A 26,698-nucleotide genomic window follows, 5' to 3' on the forward strand; every position below is an offset into this window, starting at 1 on the left:
AAAAAACTTGAAGATGATGCTCTACATGAATGAATATTTTCTAGGATTTGGAAAACATAGGATGAACTGATACATATGATAAATTAGGAAGAAGTTTTTCTGGGTTTTCTTCCTAACCAAATGGAACTAAGGCAATTAGCTTAAGAGGAGTTTGAGGGGAGTGGACAACGTAAGAGACCTCTAAAAAATTAGACATTATTTCTTTTTTAGTATTGTAATGAACATCTTAGTCATATTTTTAATATTTTAATTTAGTATTAATTATTTTTCTTTTTAATATATCAACAATTAGTTGTATGAACATGTTAATATGTTGAACAATTTGAATAATATAATTTATTTTATATATAGTATTCAGTTTTAGTTCATATTATTTAATTCTATGTTTGGTTAATAAAATTAATTTTATTATAATCTCATTTTATTATAGTCAAAAACAAAACAAAAATATGTACACATTTCCGACGGTTTTTTGAAAAACCCCCGCTAGTTCCGGCGATTTTTCCAAATCTCCACTAGTTTCGGCGGTTTTTCCAAAACCCCGCTACTTCCGGCGGTTTTTCAAAACCCCTGCTACTTCCTTCAAAACTCCGCTACTTCCGGCGGTTTTTCAAAACCCCCACTACTTCCGACAATTTTTCAAAACTCCCGCTAGTTCCGACGGTTTTTCAAAGGTTGGTAATTACTTAATGACGCAACTTTTCTTAACGATTTTTCTAACTGCGGGTAACATACTTTCCGAAGGTTAAAAACCACCGAAAACGGAAAAAATAACCCCTGGTAAAAATCTAAGTTTTTATAGTGATATATTATAATTTTTATTAGTATATAAAAAAAATTCCTTAGAATTTAGAAAAAAAAAATAAAGATTTTATTTGTCATAAAATTTTTATTTTTGTATAATTGTATAATATTTTACATAATTATTTCATTTTAACATGATTGTTATTTGATATTCTAATTTAAAATTTATATACAATTATAATTTTTTTTCAAATATTTAAACTTTGAAGAAAAAAAAACACGTGCATTATATATTAAATATTTAGTAAATATTATGTTTCTTTTGCTGTGATTTTAATTTTTTATAAAAATTTAATTAATTGACATTAAAAAAATAAAAAAGTACAAACCAGGGTATAATTATACCCTTTAACGGGTAGGGAAGAGAATCAGATAAAAATCTTATTTGTTACTATGAATATGGAGATGAATTTTTATTTTGGAGATGAGAAAGAGATAATAAAACAGACATAATTGATTGACCTATACTAAGCTGCTGATGTGCTGATGTTCCCTTCGTTAGCTGACCAAGGTTGAGTTTTCTTCTATTATCTTTGTTTTGAAACCAGGACAAGACAGATTCTTGTTCCTATTCACTGCGTGCTACTTCGAGTTCGGTATTTATCTATAAGGCTTTGCCTTCCTGACAAATCTTCTTCATAACTAACAACCTGCATTTTACAAAAGTAAATGAGATTCACCAAGTGCACTCAAATAGTCATTAGTAAGTAGCAAGTGCAAAAGGTAACCAATTCTTGTTCCAGGGAGAGACTGGTATATGTAACAATAAATGTTTAAACAAAAAAGAAGTCACAAACAAGACAAAGTACTTGAAAAAAATTGAAGAGTAAAAGCAGTAGCCAAGGTCCAAAATATAACCTGAGATTCTGTCTGTGTTTCACTAAAACCATCGTATATTCCTGCTCGTCTGTCTTGAGAAGCCTCCCCATCATCTTCCTTTCTGTCATTTCTATAAGAATATATGCTCTCAGTACTGATTCAAAGAAAGATGAAAGAATTATATGCATTCTCGTATATTTTACTTTGTCACCAAAATAGACAAGAGTTTGAACTTTATTATCACACTTTTCACACTAAATAAAACATTATCCAAAAATAATAGCTGTGCAAACGAAACCTTGAGGATTTCATAGTTATGCTCCAACCAGATGCGTGAGTTATTGCACATTAACACAAAGGATGTCTTTCTACTTCAATTTTAACCATCAAAACCAACCCACCAAAGGGCATATCCAGCCTATTCCAAAAGGCAGAACAAAATTTTTTAAGGAGACACAGGACAACGTAAAAATGGATGAGACGCCAATTCTAAGAAGGCGCCACCCATGGTATATTAAATGAAAGAGCCCTATGTAACTAGTTGGATATTGTTAAATATTAAGAGAAAATATATTGTGTGAATCCCATTCTTATTTAACCAGTAGAAACACAGGCTGGCGTATGTCCACAATTTTATGATAATAAAAAAAAATCAAAATTAATTATTATAATAAAATTGATTAAAAAATCTATCTAAAAATTATATTAAACTTATAAAAATTTGTTACATAAAAATAAAATATGAATAAAAACATATATTTCAAATTTTAGTAATTGTTATAATTATTTACTTTTAATCTTTATGGGCAATGAAAATTAAAAAACACAGTTAACGAATATAAGGATACAAAGGGTTAAAAAAAGTGTATATCAAAAAATGGTTACCAGATTCAATCTACATTATTAATTATAGATAAACATAGTGTTCATTAGATTCTAATCAATAAAGTGATCAAATAGGTCATTTGAAGGCCGTGGATATAAAACAATCTAATTCTGACAAATAAAGATTATGTGGCGACATGAGAACAATATGATAAATTTTAAACGGGAACTAAAGAGCTAACCTGTTTAACCAGTGTTTAGATAACCCAAAAACGGTATGGGGATTGGAATTATCTTCACCAAGGACTGAAAGATCAGATGGGTAAATCTATTCTACCATCAAGGATAACTACTCCCAAATATAAATTAAGGAAATTATAAAATAGAACATCTATGAAATTGATAAAACTTTAAGGATACACCTCTCTCACACCCTGTATGTGCTGGGGACCTCTGACCATGCATCTTTGTGAGAAGAAGAAAACAAAGAAGTTGAGCAGGAATACTTTGGCCATGAGCACAGTAAAACAAATTTAATGAAATATCAACATAACAAAAAAAGCAGCTCTAGTACCTTACTAGTCTGCTCTAACAAGTCCTCAATTGCAGCAGCAACATCAGGAACAGTACGACAAACCTCTCCACCATCTATTAGCATATTGTCTTCAGAAAAATTCTTTCCATAGGCATGGATACCTGAATTTGATGCCGAAGGCATCTTGTTGGATAGGCAAGGTTCTTCCACAAGTCTTGCCTTTTTGCTATAAACACTTGGTTTCTTAAAATTGGTCTCATGATTACCAACTCCACAACCCACATTTTTATCTGTGATGCCTCTCAAAATTTGTGATTGACTTGACAATTGCGAGGGCATGCCACTTATCATTTGAGCAGCCTGGGTAGGAAACTGACTTACGGTGCAAAGTCCTGCCTCTTGATCTTGAGCAGTTACTTCTTTTGGTAAAAATTGATCAACGGCAACAAGTCCATTCTGGAAAAGAAAATGTTGCACGTAGATAAGGACCATTTTAGTAAATAATACATAACATAGAAAATGTATGTAGACATTCATGAAAAAACAAAATGTCAATGCTTTAACATATATTGAAGCTCCCACTGCCCTGTACACGGTCACCATAAATAATATTACCTGTTTGACGCATTCAAATATCCATTCACATGTAACTGATTGAATCCCCCATTTACGAGCACCATCATACTTGGGTCCATTGGTGAATTTACACAACAAATGCGTAACCTTCTTATGCAACTTCTCCCCAAATTTAGCTCCTAGTACAAAACACAAGTTTCTTAGGAGATTTCTGTCTTTCTCCTCATACTGTGAAACACAAAACCTGAATCTTTCAAATCCAGGCAAGGGAACATGGCAGGGAAGTGGAGAATAAAGAATGTGACTATCAACATCCAGCAAGGATCCAGCCTTCAAGAAAAATAATCAAAGTATAAGTAGGTGTAAACCAACATATTCTCAAAGAATCCAGCTTTTAACAGAAAAAGGAATCATCATACACAATGGTAATAGAAGTACATACGCCACTATGGACCCCTCACAAATATCTAGTTCCAAACTCGAGATATCCTGTCCTAACATGAGCGGGTGTGTAGGAGATCACATATTGATTAGAGATATGACCAAATTATAGTATATAAAAACTTCACATTATAAGTTAGTTTTATAGAGTTAAGTTAGTCTTATAGTTTACTTTTTAAGATTCTTTCGTTTGTGATAACAAATGATACCAAAGATCAGAAAAAAGAAAGGTGTAATGTAACCCCAATTTCAGCATTTAAATTCAGAAGAATATAAGGAAAAGAATACATGCATGCATCACATGTGATTGAAGTGTTGAATTTTTGCAGCTATATAAAAATGGATCCAACTGTCCATCATTATTTTATTCTTGTGAATATCACTTTTGATATAATAACTTGGGACACATGGACCAAGACTAGTTTGGGTTTTCACCTTCAATCCATCCTAATTATTCAATATTTAAATCAAGAACTTTAGCCCAACAAGAACCAAGACTAATAAAGCTTACCTCCAAACAAGATCGTATCCAGTGACTGGAAACAGACCAACTCTTCGAATCACCAGTCGACATGGGTGTTACACCATGACACTCAACAGTATAGTGGACAATCTGTTCTGCTTGCCCACTTATTACCTCTCCTCCCCCTTGACTTATCCATTGAACAATCTCACCTCTCTGAAAAAAGTGATCGAAACTAAAATTAAACAATATCCATGAACATATATATATATGCGTATATCTGTGGTGAAACATCACATTTATGATTACCTATAAAGCAACTTTAACTTTGGAAACAAGAAAAAAGAAAACATTATTATAATTATAAAAATAAGAAAGTCCTATATAATCAAGAATATCTAGATTATATATGTATTGGCACGATTATATTTATTTGTGTATCATATCTTTATTCTTAGAGGATGTCAAATTTCTTCTATTTGTTGTATTTATTCTTTCTTCTCAATATAAATACCATGTCGGAACCGTTTCAGTTCAATGTCTCTCTTTCCTATAGTTTAACACATAAAAAACACTAAATAGCTAGGTTATATCAAAATAGATGATTCAGATATCAGGCACACAAAAAATGAAGAGCCCAAGCACCAAAAGGTTGTGATTGAAATAGTTACCATGGTATTAGATTATCTTAGTAATTTATTTAAATTAGTCTACAAATCATATAAGAAATCACCTATAGCATGTAATCTAGGGTGTGTTCCTTGTTGCCCCTTTCTTCTAAAGCCAAAAGGTTAAGTTTTAGCACAGGGTAGGGTATATTTGTGCATCCACGCTAACAAGACCAAGGGATTCATGTGAGGCGGCATGTTTAATGTAAGAGCAGTCAGGTTCCTTCACCAATCAACTTACTTTTATGGATAATTGGTTCATGTCTCTATGTTTCCAAATTTATCATTAACAAAGACTGGTACACCATTAAGCTCAATTTGATGACTAACTACTTGACACTGCCTTAAGTAACCTCAACTAATGCTTGAGGTCCGTGGAAAAATAAACTTCATTTGGACTGATATATCTAAAAAACAGAAGGGTTTATTTGGTTGATTGAAATGCTGCATTTGTTTCCTAATTGTCATGAACCAACTACCCAAAAGCTTAAATTGTTAAGTGAAGTAACACAAATAGTTTATGTTATAATGAAATCAGCTGTTACAGATTTCCACGGAATAAGAAGTTACATAATATAGGAAATTAGGATGATTGATTCCTAATTATTAGGTATATTTATTATAATTGATTTTGTATTATGCTACAAATACATGTTGTGAGGTCTACATTAGACACACAACTTATTAAGAACATATACAATTCTATATGATATTAGAGCCAGGTTCTCTGAGTTTCTTCTACCGCTATCTTTGCCGCCTGCTGATGGCCAATGGCCATTGGCAACCGTAAAAAATTTTTCTTTCAACAATTGTGTCTGAGGACCTCAGTCCTGCTCTCCTAATTTCAGTTCTTTCCAGTGGCTCTTTTACTATTGTCCGTTGTCTTTGTCCATCGTTGGCCATAGTGTGCCCCCTTTTTCGGTCACCGAGCATCCTTTTCCTCCCGTAACCACCGCGATCGATATCGGCTTCCTCCGTCGACCACCGCACTTCATTCACCCCTCCAACTCAGTCGACCGTGCTCCCACCCGGCTGACCATGCTCCAACCTGGCCAATCGTGTTCCAACTAGGCTACCTCACACCCCGACGGTGCTTTTTAGCCCATTTCCAATACTTTTTTCCTTGGCTTCCATTGTCATTCCTACTGATTTTATCAACTCTAATAATTAGCTAGCTGACATGTTCATCAAGTCCTTAGAGGCCCTCAAATTGAGTACATTTGTAACAAGCTTAGTACAGATGACATATATGCTCCAACTTGAGGGGGAGTGTTAGAATGAAATCAACTGTAATAGATTTCTAGAAAATTAGGCATTACATAATCTAGGAAATTAGGATGATTGATACCTAATTATTAGGTATATTTATTATAATTGATTATGTATTATGATATAAATACTTGTTGTGTAGTCTACATTAGACACACAACTCATTCAGAACATATACAATTCTATAATTTATTTTATTGCATCTCTAACATGTCATTAAAGCATAAAACCAACTATTATTAGAAGAATAGGGATAGCATGAATTGAGCTCAACTATTTTGTTCATAAATCCTTTGACAATTAATATCATGTCACGAAATAACTATCCCCAAAACTTAAATTGTGATGTAAACGTGCATGAATGTTTATGCCTATTAAGATCATAATGACTTACCTTTTCTTCAGGAAACAAATTTGAAAAACAAAACAGTTTTCCTCTGAAAACATTTGCTGATTTTTCATATTGAACACTGAAGTCATGCTGGCTCATTCCTTGTGTGCTCAATTTATTATCAGGAAGTTGATTTTGCAACATTGTTCTACAATTTGCTTTACGGAATGAGTGACCATTTATATCCATATCTTGTATCTCTTCTTTTCTTTTCTCTAAAGATTCTGGCTTCACAATTTCAAAGTCCACCTGGTGCGAGCTTTGATGACAGCTGGAGCTTTTACTGTGATCCATAGATGTGCTTTCTGTTACAGCTCCTTTTACCAAGCTTGCTGAGTTTAAGAAATAAGCCAACAAATAAAGCATGAATTCAATAAAATCAAGTTTATAGATTATTTAAGAAAAATCTAATAAATTAACTAAAAAGTGCTCTCCAGCTTGAACAAGATAAAGAGATAATAGACACAGACTACAAAAGCGAATATGCACATCATAATACCAGACCTTTTGGATGAAGTAGATCATACGCAACGTGTCTCCTAAGCACTGGGACTTCTTTCTTTTTATGGTCACAATCTTCAAGCCATGAGGTTTTAACAACATAAATTACACCTAAAGCAGCGAGACTCCTTACATCCTTCTTTTCCCTTGAAAAACACAATGCATGTGAAGACATCAGAAAAGAAAAGGAAAATGAAAATAAGGTTTGCAAAACATTTGACAGTGATACAGGTAACAAACTAAAAAGTAATTTTCATGAAACTATCAAGAAACATAACATGAAATGCACCCATAAAGATTCTCCATAATATCAAAGTTGACTTACATTTCAGTAGGATTCCCAACTATTATGTGTGTCAATTTGTCACTAAAAGACATATACCGGGAGCCTCCACCTTTGCGCACAATATTAATTAGTTTCCGCATTTCTAAAGCTTCAAAACCAACTAGTAATATTCTGCACTCTGATAAGTACATGTCATTATCATCAGATTCAGAATCATCAGCGACAATATTGTCAAGGTTCAATTCACCACTGGTCTGCAATGGAGGTTCAGCATCTGCCTCCTTAGCAAATATACGGGTTTGTGAAACTGAGGACATAAATTCTGATGGCATAGCTTCATGATCTCTATCCCTGAACTCAGCACAAGAAACTTGCACATTTGAATCTGTAGTACCTGAGGATGCCGCAGATTGCAATTTCCCAATATCCTTTTCTTGGCTATGTTGCATTGTTAAGTCCCTAGTTACTTTATGTGAAGATACAGATCCATGCTGAACAGGGAAGAACTCCTCATTCAGACATGCTATCCATGAAAAGAAATACAAATAAATAGATGATGAAAGTCAAATACAATGAGTGGTATTCAAAGTTTAGAGATGAGATGTAAAGTAGTAAGGAGAGAGGATATTTCACATGGCTCTAAATAATTGTATAGTAACACAAACAATAACTTCAAATTCCTACTGGCCGAGTAAAGATTCATTTGCTCCTCCTAAGATATTGGTCAAATCACATTGACCCCCATATATAAATAGATCAAATTGCTCCTCCAAAAATATGCATTATTGTACCATAAATTAGATCACATGCACAAGTCCATTCTTATAAACTTCAAACTCAAGATGTCTAGTCCTTATGGTAAGGGAGTGCTGAAAATCTCACATTGACGTGACATGGCCAAAATAGTGTATATATGGGTAGAGGGTACATACATAATTTTGAAGTTGAGTTGGCCTAAACCCTAATTCTGAGACTACTATATCATAATAATATTATATTTTAACATATGGCATTCTACTATTCAATTTCAAACCCGAAAAGTAGTACAAGATCCTTATAGCATAAAAGTTACCTCTTCGAGCAATTGATTGATCAAACCATTTCTTTATCACAATATGAATGTGGCCCCATCGTTTTGCTACCTTATACTTGTCACCTTGTGGAGCGTAAGAACAGTCAAGAACACAAATATCCACCAAGTTTAAATAAGTATAAGATATCCTTGAGCTCATGTACTGAATTAGTCCGGCATAGAGGATCTCACAGAAAAAGACAAGAATAACCTTCTAAACTTTTACACCACTAACAAGTAGAACACCTAAGCCTCTAAGCTATCTCATTTGAAGAGACCGAAAAAACACAACACAGAATAGCATGCCGAAAAAGTATTTCACATACACAAACTTGTGTTATCAAAAGGTTCACTAATTGAGGTGAAACAAAATTTCACCAAGCCAGCTGGTGTTGAAAACAGCAATCTGACAATTATGGCAGATTGTTAGAAAATAAAAACAAATAAATGTCATACATTCAAACCATGTGTACTCTCCAATAGGGTAGTCTTTTCCATGACATTGAAAACCAACTTTGATATCAATTAGCACCCAAGCACTTGGAAAACTCACCCTTAAAAACTAGCAACTACGGGGAGAGAACCAAACATTTAAATATTTCACTGAGTATCCCATAATACTCAATGTGGGATTTAAGTAACCCCATAATATCCAAGTCCCTATTAGAAACACATAAGTTTTTGGCATTTTGGCAGAACTACTGAAAAATAATGTAAGATATGTTCTCTACTCAAATAATAGACGAATATTTGCATGTTCAAAATATACGCAATCATTTACAACAACTATGAGAAGGATATCTCAGAAATCAAATGTGTGCAATTCTTCGTCAATTCTGCTGAGTATTTTCCACCATTTTGTAAAATAAGCTTCTCCATCTCTTTACGAACATCTGAAAAAAATCTCAAACTCATTAGCATCCAACAAAGAAGCATTCTATTATGACCAATACCAGCAGATAGCTAAGTTACAACCTGCAGGAATTCCAGTAACACAAATCTTTAACCCAGAGAAAGGAAGGACCTTGTATGACTCTTGAGGAACAACACGATGCTCCTCTGAGCATTGTTTTAGCCATTCATACGTGACTATTGGTTTCTTCAATTCATTCAAAGCCCACTGCCAAACATAAAGAAATGTATTAGATAGTAAAGCATGAACATAAGTTCAATATGACAATTAAAACCTCCACAAAGATTGAATAAGACAGAATAACTGATTTCTTGAATTATTACAACTTAAAATACAAGTTGCATATTCAGAAAAGGCAGGTGAGCTTTTAGTATCGGCACATTTGAATAATCAAATGGCCATCTAGATGCATTGTAGGGAAATAGACAAAGCAACTCAATAGATAGGCCAAGAAATTGCACATATGAGCTCTATTAAGAACCATTTAGCCACCAACAGTTTGGAAGTTAAACCATGCACAAAACATAGTGCCAAACAATAATTTATATTGTACTCCAGACATATATTAACTACTGGACCGTGACCACAGAAAAGAGCATTGGTTGAATTCATTGAAAACTATAATAATATAATTTCTATTTATTGTAATAGTAGTGGTCGATAGGAATATATATCTGGTTTAAAGGAAGCAAAATATCCTCAATTTAGGTATAGTTAATGCAATAAGCCTATATAAATTTACATTTTATGTAATAAACACATACAATTTCATCTTAATTAAGTCTATGCTTTTCTCTCTCTTTCAACAAGTCTATTTTGCATCTAATTATTGTCGTTAAGTCTATTGGACCACCCCTGATTGGGTCATCATTGAACCAGTTGCTGATGCTGAATGTTGCAGATTTCATGCTCAAGATGTCTAATAAACATGAGGAGGGTGTTGGTAATTTCGTATCAATTAGTGATATGGCCAAATTAATGATTGTAAGTGGGTGACAATCCTCACTTTCGAAAGTGGTTTTGTAAATTTAAGTTAAACCCAAACCATAATACAAGTTGGTGTAAGATTTTCTATCTAATTTTAATATTACTTTCTGTCAAAATATATTTTAGGAAATTTTAGATATTATTCCCATGTATTTAATTTGTTATATTTTCTGTATCTTGCTATTATTACTAGTATAACAATCCCACAATTCCAGGGATTTGTTCCGTAGAATAGGCTACTTTTATTTCCTAAAATATTCACTAAGCTCTTGTATATATATCCAATGTATGTGAGGAGACAAATAATAAGAAATATATTCTCTCTCCTAAATTTAGGTATCAAAGCTCCCAATCCTTGGGAGCCTTTGACCGTGTGATTTGATTGCAACCTTCATTGCTCCCCAACCCTAGAGTTTCATTGCAGCCTTCATTCCTACGTGATCTCAAAGACTCATCATCATTCTTCGTTTCTTTGTGCCTTGCACATATCTGTAATGGCTTAAATGAAAAATGTAGACAAGTTCTAGAATACAGGAAAGTTGTAGAATGTTCATTCAGCTTATCTATTGAATGGAAAAAATTATCTTAAATGGTCTCAACTCATTAAGACCATTCTAAAAGGGAAAGGAAAGGTCAGTTATCTCAATGATGATGCTTCTGCTGAAGAAGATGCCATATTCAAGTCATGGGATGAAGAAGACTCCGTGATCATGGCATGGCTATGGAACTCGGTGGTTCCAAAAATTAGTAAGACATGCATATTCCTCACTTCTACGAAGGCTATATGGATTGCAATAGAGCAAACCTACTCTAAGGCAAAGGATGCTACCCAGATTTATGAGGTGCAAGTAAAAACGATGGAAGCTAAACTGATATGTATCTGAACTCTCAACACTCGCAATAAACCGAATGAATAATGAAGGAATGGAATTCTTTTATTGATGATAAAATCTGACTTAACAAAAGCAAACAATAACTGGGAGTGTTACGTGCCTGACCACGTAACTTGCCTCTCACGGTGAACAAACGTACTTAACTGAATAAAACTCTTTATTACTGAAACTTTGGGTAATCACCAAACACAACCAATGACTGGGAGCAGGGTCTCCTTCAGTCACACGAGAGCATAACCTCTCTTACAATACTTAAATAATCAAAAACATGCCCTAAGCTCTAGGTGCCTCCTTTATTAATACTAATCACTCCTTCCAGAAAAGGTAGGGAATAATAGTAATTGCCTATTTATTATAATTATCTGGAAAGAATCATTCTATCCTTATTTACTATATTTATTGTATTTATTACTGTAATACTCTGCTGAACGTCCCTTGAGTCCTGCCTGTCCTTCCGCTTGCCAGCTAGACGTTCGTTGTCGTCCCCCTGTGTTCAAGACGCTTGTCCTTATTTAGGACGCTCGTCCTCACTTAGGACGCTCGTCCTCGCCCCTCGCTCGGCCTCCCCTCGCTGAGGACGTTCGTCCTCGCCCCTCGTTATCTCCGGCTCAGAACGCTCGTCCTCTACCGTACGGTTCCCTTCTTGCTCAGGACGCTCGTCCTCTCCCTTATCCCTCCTATATCTTCTTCTCTCGTACACTCGCCAGGCCCTAACATTACCCACCTCCTGAAGACCAACCTTGCCCTCAAGGTTGAAGTCGGGATATTGATCTTGGATGGTGAGGGCATCTTCCCATGTCGCCCCATCAGGACCTCCCTCTTGCCATTCGATCAAGACTTCCTGCCGTTTGTCCTCTCCCTGTTGCACCTGCCTTTTATCCAAAACTCTGACCGGCCGTGGAGACGGTTCCTCCATCTCTAAGTCTATTGGTAACTCCTGCTCGATCCGGTGGTCCCCGACTGCCTTCTTTAACTGTGACGCATGGAACACGGGATGTATCCGTGCGGATTCCAGTAATTGCAGCTTAAATGCGACTGCCCACACTTGCTGAATGACCAGGAAAGGTCCAAAATAACGAGCGGCCAGTTTAGATTGTACTGTGGACGACATCGTAGTTTGTCGGTGAGGTCTAATCTTCAGATAGACCCAATCTCCCACCCCTACTTGGGACGGCCTCCTTGCCCTGTCGGCCTGCCTCACCATTAATTCTTGAGCCCTGGCTAGATGGAACTTAAGCTGGTGGAGTGCTTCATCTCTTGTCTGTAACTCCTGATTGACTGCTTTCACTAAGGTTTCCCCTGGAACGAACCTGTGCAGTGAGGGAGGCGGCCTCCCATAGACGGTTTCAAATGGGGTGCATTTGGCTGACTCCTGGTAGCTGGTGTTGTACCAGTATTCCGCCCACGGTAACACGATGCTCCATCCCTTGGGCTGTTCGGAACAAAAACATCTCAAATACCCCTCCAAGACCCTGTTGACAACCTCCGTCTGCCCATCAGATTCAGGATGATAGGCGGTGCTCATCTTTAGTTGAGTGCCTTGTAATTTGAACAACTCCTTCCAAAAATTACTCAAGAACAGTGGATCCCGATCACTTACTATAGATAGCGGCACCCCATGCAATCGGACGATCTCCTTCACAAAGACTTCGGCTATGGTGCGTGCGGAATAAGGGTGTTTTAAGGGTATGAAATGTCCGTATTTGCTGAGACGGTCCACCACCACTAACACAGCATCATATCCTCTAGACTTGGGTAATTTGACAATAAAATCCATGCTTATCGCCTCCCAAATTGCGTTGGGAATGGGTAACGGTTGCAGCAACCCTTGCGGTGATGAGGTCAAATATTTATGTTGTTGACAGACCAGACAGCTTGCAACGAACTCGGTCACGGCTTTCTTCATTCCCCCCAATAAAGAGATTGCGCCACCTTGCGGTACGTTCGGTAGACCCCTGAGTGGCCTCCTGTCTGTGTGGTATGGAATTCGGCTATCAACTTGGGCACCCAGGCCGAACGGGCTGACAGCACGAGCCTCCCTTTATAGTGCAAGCGCTCGTTCTCCAGCGTGAACGAGGGGTGGGAGTTGGGGTCTTTCTTCAAATCGTCAATCACTTTCCTTAACTCCTCATCCGCCTCGACTTCTTCCAAGATTTCCCTGAAATCTTGCCAGTACGGGCGCGCAATCACCGTCAATTCCTTCTCTTCCTGCAGCTCATCCTCATCCTTGCGTGATAGGGCGTCCGCCACTTTGTTGGTTACCCCTGATTTGTACACAATCTCAAAGTCGTATCCCAGGAGCTTTGCCAGCCAATTCTGCTGATTCTGAGTGGTGATGCGTTGCTCCAAAAGGTACTTCAAACTCCTCTGATCAGTGTGAACCACAAACCGTTGCCCTAACAGGTACGGCCTCCAGTGTTGTATGGCTAAAACCAACGCCATTAATTCCTTCTCATATATTGACTTCCCTAACGACCCCTCAGATAGCGCTTTGCTAAAGAAAGCTATGGGCTGCTTCCCTTGCATGAGTACCGCTCCAATTCCCCTTCCGGATGCGTCACACTCAATGTGAAACGGCTGGTCAAAATCAGGCAGAATCAATACAGGAGCAGTCGTGATTGCCTTCTTCAACCTTAACATGGCTTCCTCTGCTTGTTCCGTCCATGCAAACTGCCCCTTCTTAAGAAGGTCGGTCAAGGGTCTGGCAATCTTTCCATAATCCTTCACGAACCTTCTGTAATATCCCGTCAGTCCCAGAAATCCCCTCAAAGCCTTCACCGTCTTCGGTTTCTCCCACTCCAGCACGGCGCGTACCTTGTCTTCGTCCATCTCTACACCCTTCTCGGATATCCGGTGGCCCAGATAACCTATTTGAGTTCTGCCGAACTCACATTTCTTCCTGTTGGCTACCCATCTATTTGCCACGAGCTCCCTTAGCACCGTCCCCACGTGCTCCAAGTGCTCCTCCCAGGTACGGCTATACACCAATATATCATCAAAGAATACCAGTACGAATTTCCGCAGATAAGGCTGCAACAGTTTGTTCATGGAACTCTGAAAAGTGGCTGGTGCGTTGGTTAGGCCGAACGGCATCACCATGAATTCGTAGTGACCCTGGTGTGTCCGGAAAGCCGTTTTCTCTATGTCGCCTGCTCCCATTCGTATCTGATGATAGCCTGACTTCAAATCCACCTTTGAAAAGTATTTGGCCCCCCTCAGTTCGTCTAACAACTCCTCTATCAAGGGAATAGGGAATTTATCTGGTACAGTGGCTCAGTTTAAGGCCCTGTAGTCCACACAAAATCTCCAGCTGCCATCCTTCTTCTTTACCAAAATTACAGGGCTCGAATATGGACTGTTGCTCGACCTTATAACGCCTGCTTTCAGCATTTCTGCCACCTGTTTCTCAATCCCCCCCTTCATCACATGGGGATATCTGTACGGCCTTACATTCACGGGGTCCGTACCTTCTTTTAAGGGAATTTGATGAACCATTCCCCTATCTGGCGGTAGTCCGTTCGGCTCGTGAAATACGTTCGCGTACCGTTCCAAAATTCGCATCATGTCGATCGTCTGCTTCTTTGTCAACTCCAGACCGAACGTTTCTTTTACCTGAGCGTACGGTCTTTGCTCCTCCTCCTTTTCTGTCTCCCCAAGCTCCCACATTAGTAACCAGACCTCTACTTCCTTCATCTTAAGCAACGCTGCAGGTTCCACCAATCTCCGAGTTAGAGTTGGGTCTCCTCTAATTGTCATTTTGCGCCCTGCCTGAACGTACGCCATGGTTAGTTGCCCCCAATTTAAGGTTACCTCGCCCAGCTTGGCCAACCATTCTACCCCCAGTATCACCTCCACTCCGCCCAACTCGAACAGGTGAAATCGTTCATTGATCACAACCTCTCCCATGTGGATCGTTACTGCCTCACAGCACCCCCTCGTCTCCTTTCTCTGTCCATCCCCCAAACTCACCCTATAGGGTGGCGTATCTACTACGGGTAATGCCAGATCTTCGACCAATTCCCTGCTTATAAAATTGTGGCTGGCGCCACTGTCAATCAGAATCAGAACCTGCTTTGTCCCTATCTGCCCATGCAGCTTCATCGTTCTGGGCTGGGTGAGCCCTCCTGCCGAGAAAGCAGATAGCTCCATTTGTTCGAGTTCAACCTCCATTTCTTCTTCCCCTCCTGGCTCCTCGTCTTCTGCCAATATCAGCATCCGAAGTCCCCTTTCAGGACAGCGATGCCCCGGTCTGAACGGTCCTCCACACCTGAAACACCTCCCTTCCTCCCTACGTTTGACGTACTCAGCGTACGGTAAATCCCGTACGTTCCTGCCTTGAGATTTAGCGAACGTACGTTCGCCTTCTCTCCTTGGGCCTCCTTCCTTCTCAATGGTACCCGTTCGGTTCTGATTGTAGCGGCTAGGATCCACCCTTGCTACTGAACCGCTCGGTTTTCCCCACGTTTGTCCCTTGCTGATGGTTCCCCCGCTTGCCCTTGCTCCAGCTTGGAACGCCTCCACGTCCCTTGCTAGCCTCATGACGTCCATGAACTCCTTCGGGTCAAGCAACCTGAGTTGGTTACGAATCCCCTCCTGTAGTCCTGCCATGAAATACCCCATCAACTGTGCCTCGGGTATTTTTTCTGCTTGGCCCACCAACACCTCGAATTCTTGGATATAGTCTCCCACGGACCCTGATTGTTTACAGGATGCCAGCCTCTCGAAGACCGTTCCTCGATTTCTGCCTCCAAACCGAACCACCAACGCCTCTTTTAATCCTGCCCATGATCGGTTCCTGGCTTTCTCCCTCCAAAACCGGAACCAGTGTCCTGCTATCCCTTCCATGCTGATGTATGCCAGACGCAACTTTTCGTCCTCTGGTACCCCTTGCATTTCGAAAAATTTATCCGCCCTATAAATCCAGTTCATAGGCTCGCTGCCTTCGAATACGGGTAACTCGACCCTCCTCCTCCAGTACGGCTGCTCCTCTCGGTGTCCCCCCTCTAAGCCGCTGCCATCCCTCTCATCCTCGTCATTCCTTCTTCCATTGATCGATCCCTGACTACCATCAAGGTGTCCATCATCCCGTCGACCTCGCTCCCCTATCACCCTCACCAGTTCCTGGACTGCCGATTCCAGTCCGCCCATGGAGATTTCTAGGGTCTCCATTCTTCCTTCCACAGCATTCAGCCTTCCCTCCATGACGCTTTCCTCCCTTCAATAGGATCCGGCAGGTCGGACCAATTGTTACGTGCCTGACCACGTAACTTGCCTCTCACGGTGAACAAACGTACTTAACTGAATAAAACTCTTTATTAATGAAACTTTGGGTAATCACCAAACACAACCAATGACTGGGAGCAGGGTCTCCTTCAGTCACACGAGAGCATAACCTCTCTTACAATACTTAAATAATCAAAAACATGCCCTAAGCTCTAGGTGCCTCCTTTATTAATACTAATCACTCCTTCCAGAAAAGGTAGGGAATAATAGTAATTGCCTATTTATTATAATTATCTGGAAAGAATCATTCTATCCTTATTTACTATATTTATTGTATTTATTACTGTAATACTCTGCTGAACGTCCCTTGAGTCCCGCCTGTCCTTCCGCTTGCCAACTAGACGTTCGTTGTCGTCCCCCTGTGTTCAAGACGCTCGTCCTTATTTAGGACGCTCGGCCTCCCCTCGCTGAGGACGTTCGTCCTCGCCCCTCGTTATCTCCGGCTCAGAACGCTCGTCCTCTACCGTACGGTTCCCTTCATGCTCAGGACGCTCGTCCTCTCCCTTATCCCTCCTATATCTTCTTCTCTCGTACACTCGCCAGGCCCTAACAGGGAGCATAACCTCCTTCAGTCACTTGGGAGCATAACCTCCTTCACAAAACTCAATAATCAAAGGCCTGCCTTCCACCATAGCGTTAGGCTTTATTTATATTAAATATTTCCCTAGAATATAATTCTATTTACTATAATTAACTTATACTAAATATCTCCCTAGGATATAGCTCTAATTACTGTAATTAACTTATACTGAATATTTCCCTAGGATATATTAGGGTAATTAACTTATACGAAATATTTCCCTAGGATATAGCTCTAATTACTGTAATTACTACTAAATATTTCCCGCCTATCCTAACTGCTGTCCCAGTTAGGATAGTCCTCTTCAACCGATCAGCTCATGGTCTTCGTTGCTCCACATCGCTCCGCTCGAGCTCTCACCGCCTTTGGCCGTTCGGCTCGACTCCTCCCCGTCTTCCATTGTTCAGCCTGACCTTTCCCCGCTTCCCACCGTTCGGCTTGGTCTTCCTTCCTCCAACGTTCGGCCTTCTCCTTCTCTCCTAAACCTTTTTCTTTCATACACCTTCCAACCCCTAACATAAACAAAGCACTAAAACTGTCATGGAGTATGCTAATCAACTCAAATCATTATGGATGGAATTAGATCATTACAGGGTCATAAAGGCCAAATGTTATGAGGATTCAACAATTTTAAGAGAATACATTGAACAAGATTGGGTGTGTGATTTCTTGGTAGGCCTAAACCAAGAATATGATCAAGTCAGAATCCAAATATTAGGCAAGGAGAAGGTTACTGGACTCAATGAAGTAATGGCAATTATTCGGAGTTAAGAAAGCAGGAGTCTAATGCTAGAGACCCCAATTGAAGATAATTCAACTATGATTGTTGAAGGAGCAATAGCCATGGTTGCATAACATAAGAAAGTAGGCCCTATTCCAAAAATGGAGAAGAAAAATGAAGGAGTTTGGTGCACCTATTGCAACAAGCCACATCACACGAGGGACAAATGCTGGAAGTTACATGGAAAACCTCAAAGCAAAGATTGAGGACACAAAGGAGGCCCTCCAAGGAGAAGGGGGCAAGCTCATATTGTTGGTCCTGAAAGTCAAGAAGGATTTGTCCAACTCAACCAAGAGGAGTTAGAAAGAGTAAGATCCTTTCTTAGTAAATTGGAAAAACCCACATATACGTGTTCATTGACATACTCTGGAAAGTTTCCATTTTCTTTTGGATTTAATGTCTCAAATACACCCTTTACCTGTTATTGGATACTAGACTTTGGAGCCATAGACCATATGACACCATTCTCTAAACACTTCTCCACATATTCCCCATGTCCCAACATCAAGAATATTTCTACAGCTAATGGAACCCTCATAATTGTAGCTGGACAAGGAGATATCCAAATAACCCCAACCATAATACTAAAAAATGTTCTTTATGTCCCTAAATTATCCATAAGTTTGATATCTATACAAAAACTTACCAAGGTCCTCTTATGTAATGTATTTTTTCATAGCAATCTTGTATATTGCAAGACAAGAAGTCAGAGAGGACGATTGGACATGCTAAAGAATGGAATGGCCTTTACTACATGGAAGATTTGAGTCTGCCCATTGATAGTCACTCTCTAATATCTAAATCCTCCATGGCCAACAAAGAAAAAATCCAATTGTTTCATTGTCATTTGAGACATCCAATTGTTCTGTAAGGTATAGAAAATTACAAGTGTAATCTCCCCCAAATATGCCCAGTCTATACTCAAAAGAATTAACCTCCTTGAATAGAGTTACAAGAAGACTATTTATAGTGTCGCCTTCCCAAGCCCTAACTTTTCTGCTAACCCAAATTGCTTTTACTAAATACCGTTCGGTCTACCCTTCCATCTTCCCTCCTGGCTACCGTTCGGCCCTTAACTCCCTCTTCCCTTGAAACCACCGTTTGGCCTTTAACTTCCCCCTGCCTTATCGTGATACCGTTCGGTATACTTTTCCTCTATTAAACCGTTCGGCCTAGCTTCCCCCTAGCCTTACCGTTCGGCCTAGCTTCCCCTCTCTTACTCCGTTCGGCTAAGTTTCCCCCTTGCCTTACCGTTCAGACCGTTCGGCCTCGCTTCCCCCTTTCTTTCTGTTCGGCCTCGCTTCCCCCTTTCTTTCTGTTCGGCCTTACTTCCCCTTTGCCTTACCATTCGGCTTATCCTCTGATGCACCTTACCTTTCGGTATTATGTTACTTCCCTCTTTTATTCCTAACACACTTGCAGATGGAACTTTAATTACAGTTGCTGGAAAATGAGATATTATGATAAATCATAATCTAATTCCGAAGGATGTTCTGCATGTTCCCAAATTATCTAGCAATTTGATTTTTGTTCACAAACTTACAATGGATTTACAAATGTTTGGTGTTTTTTTAATCCCATAACCTGCCAATTTCAGGATCAGGGAATGGGACGGTCGACTTGCTAAGGAAGACAATGGGCTCTACCTTCTAGAGGATGCTAACAGGACACATAGCACTAAGAGTCAAATTTCTTTGCCTTTGATGTATAAAACAACTCTTTCTGATAGAAACTAAAAATGAACTGAATAGCTAGGTATGTATTACTTAACAGATTATGCAGTAAAATAGTGATGAGCGTACAGCTCTACAGCAAACAAAGTAACCCCAGAGTCACAGACTCCTCCAAAGAGTAACTCTCCCCCAAGCAAGCTAACAATTCCTCCTGCTCTAACAAACTCTCCCCTCTCTCATACCAGAATCCCACATAATAGGGATTCCTTACACGTCTTCCCCATTTCCTAACTAACTTCTCACTCCTTCCCCACTTGACCCCACTTTCTTTCTCCTGGTATAAACATTCCATATTTTGGGCCTAACTACCCCGTCTATAATTGTTCCTTGTTGAATAACAGACCGATGCTCACTTCTCATAGTATGAGTCCTATTTGGAGTCCTATCACTTTCTAATGTAGAAAAAATCTAGTTATACCACCTTCATTTAGGTAATACGTCATTCAATACCCTGGAAATTATGTTTCACAATTTATTTCAAAAATTGACCAACAAATGTTTCACTGTTATACTTTTAAATTTGCGAAGCACAAGCATGTTGTGTTTCCCTTTAGTAATAATAGAATGACAGTTTCCTTTGTATTAATAATAGTGTATGTACGGAGACCCTCTAGTATTCCTAATCTATCTAGGGCTCATTGGTTTGTCATATTCATTGATGATTGCACTCGAGTGTCATGGGTATTTCTCTTGAAACAAAAAAGTGAAATGAGCCAAGTTTTCAAAACATTCATCCAAATGATTAAAAATCAATTTGAGACAACTATTAGAAGAGTCCACTCAGATAATGCCAAAGATTTTTTCAACCAAACGCTATCCTCCTTCAATGGACAAATGTCAAGTATTGACGTAGCTCTTTCAATTAACCTTAGCATGCACAACTACATACAATTCCCCTTGTTCATTGCATGTGTGGTACTGTGATGCTTGTAGGGAGGGGGTGATAATAAGATGCAAGATAGAATATACACATAAGCTAATAGGGAAGAGGAATAAAACGCAGCATAAAATGATAGAAAGAAAAATCCACCTGCTTGCAACAATATTTACTCAATAACATGTGTTAGTGTGTGATATAATTAAGAACAAACTAGAAATATGGGATAAAAACTTGTACCAGACCTTGTACTTCCTAGCTAAAACATTTTTCACAATGACAAAGTTCAAATCCAACGATGTTTTACTGTGTAGAACTCCCCCCATTTCCGCCACTAACTCTTCTATCTTAACCTGCAAGATCACATACATTAAACACTGCCAATTGAGATTAAAAATAATGCAGAAGAATCATATGAAAAGACAACAAACAATAAAAAAATCTTATCCCGCTTGGTGAGGTTAGCAACAAGGATCACATGATGCCATCAAGCTCAATAAAAGAAAAAATTCACCGGAATTTTATTCAACATGAGATCCCTCGTCACAATCAGATCCTTATTGTCTTGAATCCTAAGCATAACCTACTTTAATTGATAATAACATCCTATTTTCAATTATTTATTTTTAACAACATCTTACATTCTCCATTATTTGCTCCAATATCTTGTTAAAACTCTTCAAAAGATTTGGACTGTGTCCCACTCACAGCTTTCCTTGTTTTCTTTCTAGTAGTCCAATGCCTTGTCTAATTCTTAACATTTTAGCATGATTATAAGACTTTAAGCACTGTCTTTTGCTTCTTAAATTGCCTTGAACATTTTGATTCCACCATCAAAATTGCTTATTTCACAATTCAAAACCTTTTGATTCACAAGACTATATTATCAACCAACCAAATTCTCTTAGACATCTCATCTAAAATGAAATTAGCACTACATTGTAAGTTTTAATTATCTTCCTTCAATATATTTTCTTAAAAGTCAAATATTTATCTTCCATGGCCCATCACCACTTGGTTCTTGGATTACTTGTTGAGTTTCTGAGCCTTTGGCTCTTCAAACAAACATACATGATCAAAATAATTGAAAGCAGAAGCACCTTAAGCACACTGGTAACAACTTCTTAACGAAGCATAAGAAAACCAAAAACAACGAAGAGAATGAAAACATCAAAATATGAAAAGTTAAAATTAAATGAAAGGAAGGGAAGGGCAGACAAAATATGAATTGAAATACATAACTACTTAGCTACAAATAGTAACAATATTTAAATAAAAGGTTGCTTATATTCAAGAAACCTTTCATAATTCTGATTCTTTTTATTTTCCTTTTTCCGTTCAAGAATGTTCTGGGAAAAAGAGACACGTTGTAGTTCATGGGAATGCTGACAAAGAAAGAGAGCTAGAAGGGCTGTTGTCAAAAAAGAATATATGATCACATCCTTATGCCGATATCCAATTGAGTATACCTCTGACTTTGGTTGTTGAGATTGTAAGTGTTCACATTAGCCCCTCACTTTACAAAACTTTCCCTCCAGTCCCTGACTATACAAAATGAAGTAAAGTTTTATTCATCTTAACCCCTAATGACAATGGGAAAAAACCTAATGAAGAAGAAAAGATAACAAAATTTTGAAACATTTCTCATGTTTAGGGATTGAATTGGATCGAGAGATTTTCAAAGACGGGGTAAATAAATAGTCCTCACAATCATAACCACCAAAACGATGATTTACAATGAAAATATGAGCACACAATCGTGGACAACAGCGAAAATACCTTCTCTTCCGTATCAAAGCCAGATGCAAGTACTTTGACGCCGTCCATGGCAAGGCAACAAGTGAAGCCTTGTTTAGGCAAAGGCCTTCCACCTTTGGCACACGAAAGAACACATCTAGGACCTGTTGAATAAAAAAGAAGAAACAAAGCTCACGAACAACACCAATTTCAATTTCAACTACATAAACCAACACAAAGGCACACTTATAAAGAGTGTGTGGACTCATTAAGTGGTTTTGAACTACTACTTGGTCCGAACTAATGTATGTAACTTATGTAAATTTTAAAATCAACATAAAAAAATTAATAACACTTGATTATGTGCCACGTGAAGATTGAGAAAGACAATGGAAGAATTTCTCGTATACCACCACTGAAACCTAGAACTGCCATGGTCTAACACAGACACTACAATCCAGACAGGTTCAATTAAAAATAGAAGGCAAATTCAAACACATAATCGAAGGAAAATAGAAACGGAAAATTACCAAGCAACTTGCAGCCCTTGGATTTGAGATCATCGAACTTCTCCTGCGAAACAGAGAGAGGAATCAGAAAAGAAAGAGAAAAAAATGAACGAGAGCAGAGTGAGTAACTACTTACGTGTTTACTGGAAGCAATGATGTGGTAATCGTCGGGGCCGTTACGGAAAGGATCGCAGCAGAGGTGGAGTTGAGCACCGTTATCTTTAACGGCATCGTGCAGCGCGTCGAAGACTTCCGGCGGCACGAGGTTTCGCGACATGAACACATTGGCGCCTTGGAATGCTTTCATCTTCAACGTCTTCGTCTTCAACATCTTCGTCGACTTCGCCTTCGTTTTCGTAGGAGAGGAAGAACTATGGAGAGAAGATGAAGAAGTAGAAGAATTTTGGGTGAGAGAGATTTGATTTGTGGAGTGAATTTGGATGGAGAAGAAAGGGAAAGAGCGAGTATACAAAAACGCGGGAATGTGAAATCAGACAGAGGATGTGAGTTGCTGATGTGCTTGGATGGAGTAAAGTGTGATGAACAGCCGGTGGGATCGTTAACTCAATCAGGACCCTATATCAATGGTCAGATGGCTATATTATATATTTTAATGGAATTTGAAAATTTTAAATTGTTTATTATGATAAATAAAATTTAACGCAATAAATTTTATAGTTCAAATTTTAAATAACATATGAAAAAAATAAATAACATCAATTTCTCCCTAACTATATTTAAGAATCCAAGCATATTAAAAACAAAATATTAAAATAAAAAAAATTAAATAGATAGTATAGCGCGGAAGAGAACTTAAGAGTGTGCTTCAAGAGGAACTGAAGTTTGATAATGGTGGATACTCCAGTTCGTAAGTGCATAATGCTTCACCTTCGCAATGCAAGAATGTTCTCCTTCACCAAAGCACTGAAGCATTTTCAAATCATTAACAAACGAAACAAAAATGAAAAAAAAAAGGAAATTGTGTTCGCAATATACAATGTTACCTTGTTTATGGAGGGTTCGCAACATATAATGTTATCTTGTTTATGAAGGCTTCGAGTTCGAGCATAGGAGTGGCGCGGAGGCTTCGCATTCGATAAAAGAGTGGCGTGGAGCCTTCAAAGTCACATTTTGTGTACCCAAGAAGAAGAACGAATGGAGAGTCGTAAACGGAAAAACGAAAAATGAAAAAGGGAGATGAAGGAGATGACAACGCTCGCGGAGAAGAGTGGAGGATATGGAGATGGAGAAGAATAGACAAAAAAAAAGAAGATGGCTATGGCGTTCCCAATGAAGGCTTTCGCGAATAGAGCTGTCATTTTAATTCCAGTCCTGACCTTCTTTAAGGTAGACCCCATTTCTTTACCCACGTTTCAGGGGGCTTTTCCAAAACCCTGGCCCCAAAAACCCTATGAAAGGGGTTCACATTGGATTAGGACCGGGTCAGCTCCTTGCCCCCAATCAACAAATTTCTGGCACTGCAACACTCTCACAGACTCGTTTTTCTGGCACCATTTCCTCCACGTCTCTCAGAAACTTTCTTCCCAGATCATTCTCTTCCACGCACAAACCTACTTCAATCTCTAAAATCCCAAATTCAGATGCAGAGAAGACTCCCCCACCGATCCCAACATCTTGAACAACCATGACCAATCGCTGAAGTAGTGGTAGCTTTCTATGTTATTGTTGGTTGGTTGTTAGGTTTGATTTCCAAATTATCAATAGTGTGGTAGCTTTCTGTCATCTGCAGGGTGTTGTTCACCGTGATCTCAAGCCAGAGGTAACTAGCTCATAAAGCTAACCAATGTTTATCTGGAAAAATTAATCAGGATAGGTTTTGCCTTTCGGTTCTATTAGATTATAGAATGACGTTGTTACACTCTGATATAAAATTTACCTGTTTAAAGATGCACAGTTTATTCTAGTTTAATAGTGACCTTGTCTACTCTCTGATATAGTTCCATACCCCAAATGATTCTTCCATTTTGGCATTTTATACCGTTTTCCTCATTTTTAAGAAAGCTGATTTTCTGCCGCAGAATTTTCTCTATATTTCTGGCCTATTGCATCAGTCTAACTTCTCTGATTTTTTACCAAAAACAAAAACAATCAGGCGTTTTTGATCTCTTAATTAACAAATGAAGGCATTTTTGCAATAAAAGAATGAACAAGGTCTTGAAACTCTACAATATTAAACAAACAGGCGTTTCTTCTTACCGTAAACCAATGGCTAGGAAAACACCTAAAGGATATTAAAAAAAGCAATGGTTTCCTCTAAAAATGATGGGTAAAAAGAAATTGAACATTACATTGTAAGCTTAAAGAATTACCTTACCGAAATTTTCAGTAATTTCAAAAAATTAAATATACGATGTTTGAATTACTTGTAATTATTATTTTTTAAATATTTTTTAATAGAGTAATTAAAATATTTTATATTTTAATTTCTTGTTTGAACAAAGTAATTAAATTTCTCATTTAAAAAAATCATTACAAAAAATATTAGTTAAATTTAAATATTAAAATAATATTTAACATTTTTTTCCGATATGAATATGTGTAATATATTAAGTAGAACTCTCAGTTTGATCGATTTCATAGGTTTGATCCTTGTATACATATTAGAGTAAAAAAAGTCTATAAAATAAAAATAAAAACCCACGTAAGAAAATGTTCATAGACCTAAAAGAGTAAAAAAGACAAAATAACCAATATAAACTGAAAGTCGACTAAAGTTGATTTGAATTGAAAGTCAAGTGAAGTTGATCTTGGCGATTGAACGGAGCTGGTAGAAGGGAAGAAGGCGGTGACTCTCAATGGAGATGAAAGGGTGTCGTTGGTACATGGGCTAGGTAGGGGAAGACGGAGAATGAAAAGTAAAAATATTATTTCATAAAGCCTATGTGGGTGCAGGAAGAAAACATGGGATTCAAGAATTTCATTCCTGTAACAATGTGCAGTTATCAAGTTAAAAATCCATCCTGAAATAGAAGTTATAGAAGTTGGGTAGTTAATGACCAAATATTGAAGCCTGTGAAGCTGAAAAACTAAACAAACGTATTCCCTTAAATGTCTTTTAAAGGTCATCTCATCCATCGACCAAATAGCGTTTAAGAAATGTTTACTAAAGATTAAAGACATGGTTGTCAATCAAAATGCGTTATATGATTCAACTCTAAATAGAAGCCTTAGGATGTACCTAAGTCCAACAAGTACTCCCCAAAGTATCCGCAAATAAACCCTAATTAAGTATAATTATTTTAATAAAAGTGAATGTATATACAACTTTACACAAACCACCTTACAGCAAAATTTGTCATTAAATTGATCAATAGATATTAAGTCAGTCCATTGCAAATATATTTATAACCGCTTCCATATGTTCACAATTTAAAACTTTCTTTTTAAGAGTTAATTAATGTATTGACCCACACAATGAAAAATGACCCTCTTAAAGTTTTGACAAAAGGCTTTTAAAGGACTCCTATTACTCAGACCATCTCCGTTGTAAGAATCATTCTACGAAAGTTTAATTTACTTGTAAGTTTCATTGCATCATATCACGTTTAAAATAAAAAATCTTATAAAACCCAAATTTTAATTATTTTATTTAGTTGTTAGAACAAAGAATATATTTCTAAGACCTTTTTAGTTATTCAATCTTACATTTTATATCTTGTTAACACACTCACTGCAGATACACTACCTCCAGAGGAAGGCTTTTCTCACCCCTCATAATTTGGTATCAGAGACTT

At 38.0% G+C, this 26,698-nt stretch overlaps 1 protein-coding gene across 5 annotated transcripts; it reads right to left on the minus strand.

Annotated features, from left to right (window-relative positions):
- Positions 1-1,166: 1,166 nt before the first annotated feature.
- On the minus strand, positions 1,167-24,844 carry LOC108338350 (uncharacterized). 5 transcript variants are annotated; one of them, XM_017575162.2, is made up of 19 exons: positions 23,948-24,844; positions 23,757-23,867; positions 23,080-23,519; positions 22,965-23,007; positions 22,477-22,598; positions 20,943-21,050; positions 9,626-9,770; positions 9,452-9,543; positions 8,651-8,744; positions 7,618-8,101; positions 7,296-7,438; positions 6,795-7,123; positions 4,512-4,679; positions 3,599-3,889; positions 3,023-3,439; positions 2,869-2,913; positions 2,691-2,776; positions 1,663-1,777; positions 1,167-1,454 (listed from the first exon to the last, which is right to left on the minus strand). In XM_017575162.2, the coding sequence occupies exons 3-19, from the start codon at positions 23,272-23,274 to the stop codon at positions 1,377-1,379; spliced, it is 2,955 nt and encodes a 984-aa protein (XP_017430651.1). In that variant the 5' UTR covers positions 23,275-23,519; positions 23,757-23,867; positions 23,948-24,844; the 3' UTR covers positions 1,167-1,376. The 5 variants fall into 5 exon arrangements, with proteins under 5 accessions (XP_017430651.1, XP_017430652.1, XP_017430654.1 ...); XM_017575163.2 differs by having other exon boundaries at positions 1,663-1,753; positions 23,080-23,867; XM_017575165.2 differs by lacking the exons at positions 22,965-23,007; positions 23,080-23,519; positions 23,757-23,867; positions 23,948-24,844 and adding an exon at positions 22,167-22,238 and having other exon boundaries at positions 22,477-22,599.
- Positions 24,845-26,698: the final 1,854 nt, after the last annotated feature.

This window comes from Vigna angularis, chromosome 7 (assembly GCF_016808095.1).
Source record: "Vigna angularis cultivar LongXiaoDou No.4 chromosome 7, ASM1680809v1, whole genome shotgun sequence".
In the NCBI taxonomy this organism is placed as follows: Eukaryota; Viridiplantae; Streptophyta; class Magnoliopsida; order Fabales; family Fabaceae; genus Vigna; species Vigna angularis.

Bases quoted from the DNA above. Each gene is read 5' to 3' on its own strand.
- LOC108338350 (XM_017575162.2), bottom strand. From the start codon at position 23,274: ATGTTGAAGACGAAGACGTTGAAGATGAAAGCATTCCAAGGCGCCAAT. The intron at 23,008-23,079 runs GTAAGTAGTTAC...TCTGTTTCGCAG, and splicing joins TCATTGCTTCCAGTAAACAC to GAGAAGTTCGATGATCTCAA. The intron at 7,439-7,617 runs GTAAGTCAACTT...GTGTTTTTCAAG, and splicing joins GTTGGGAATCCTACTGAAAT to GGAAAAGAAGGATGTAAGGA.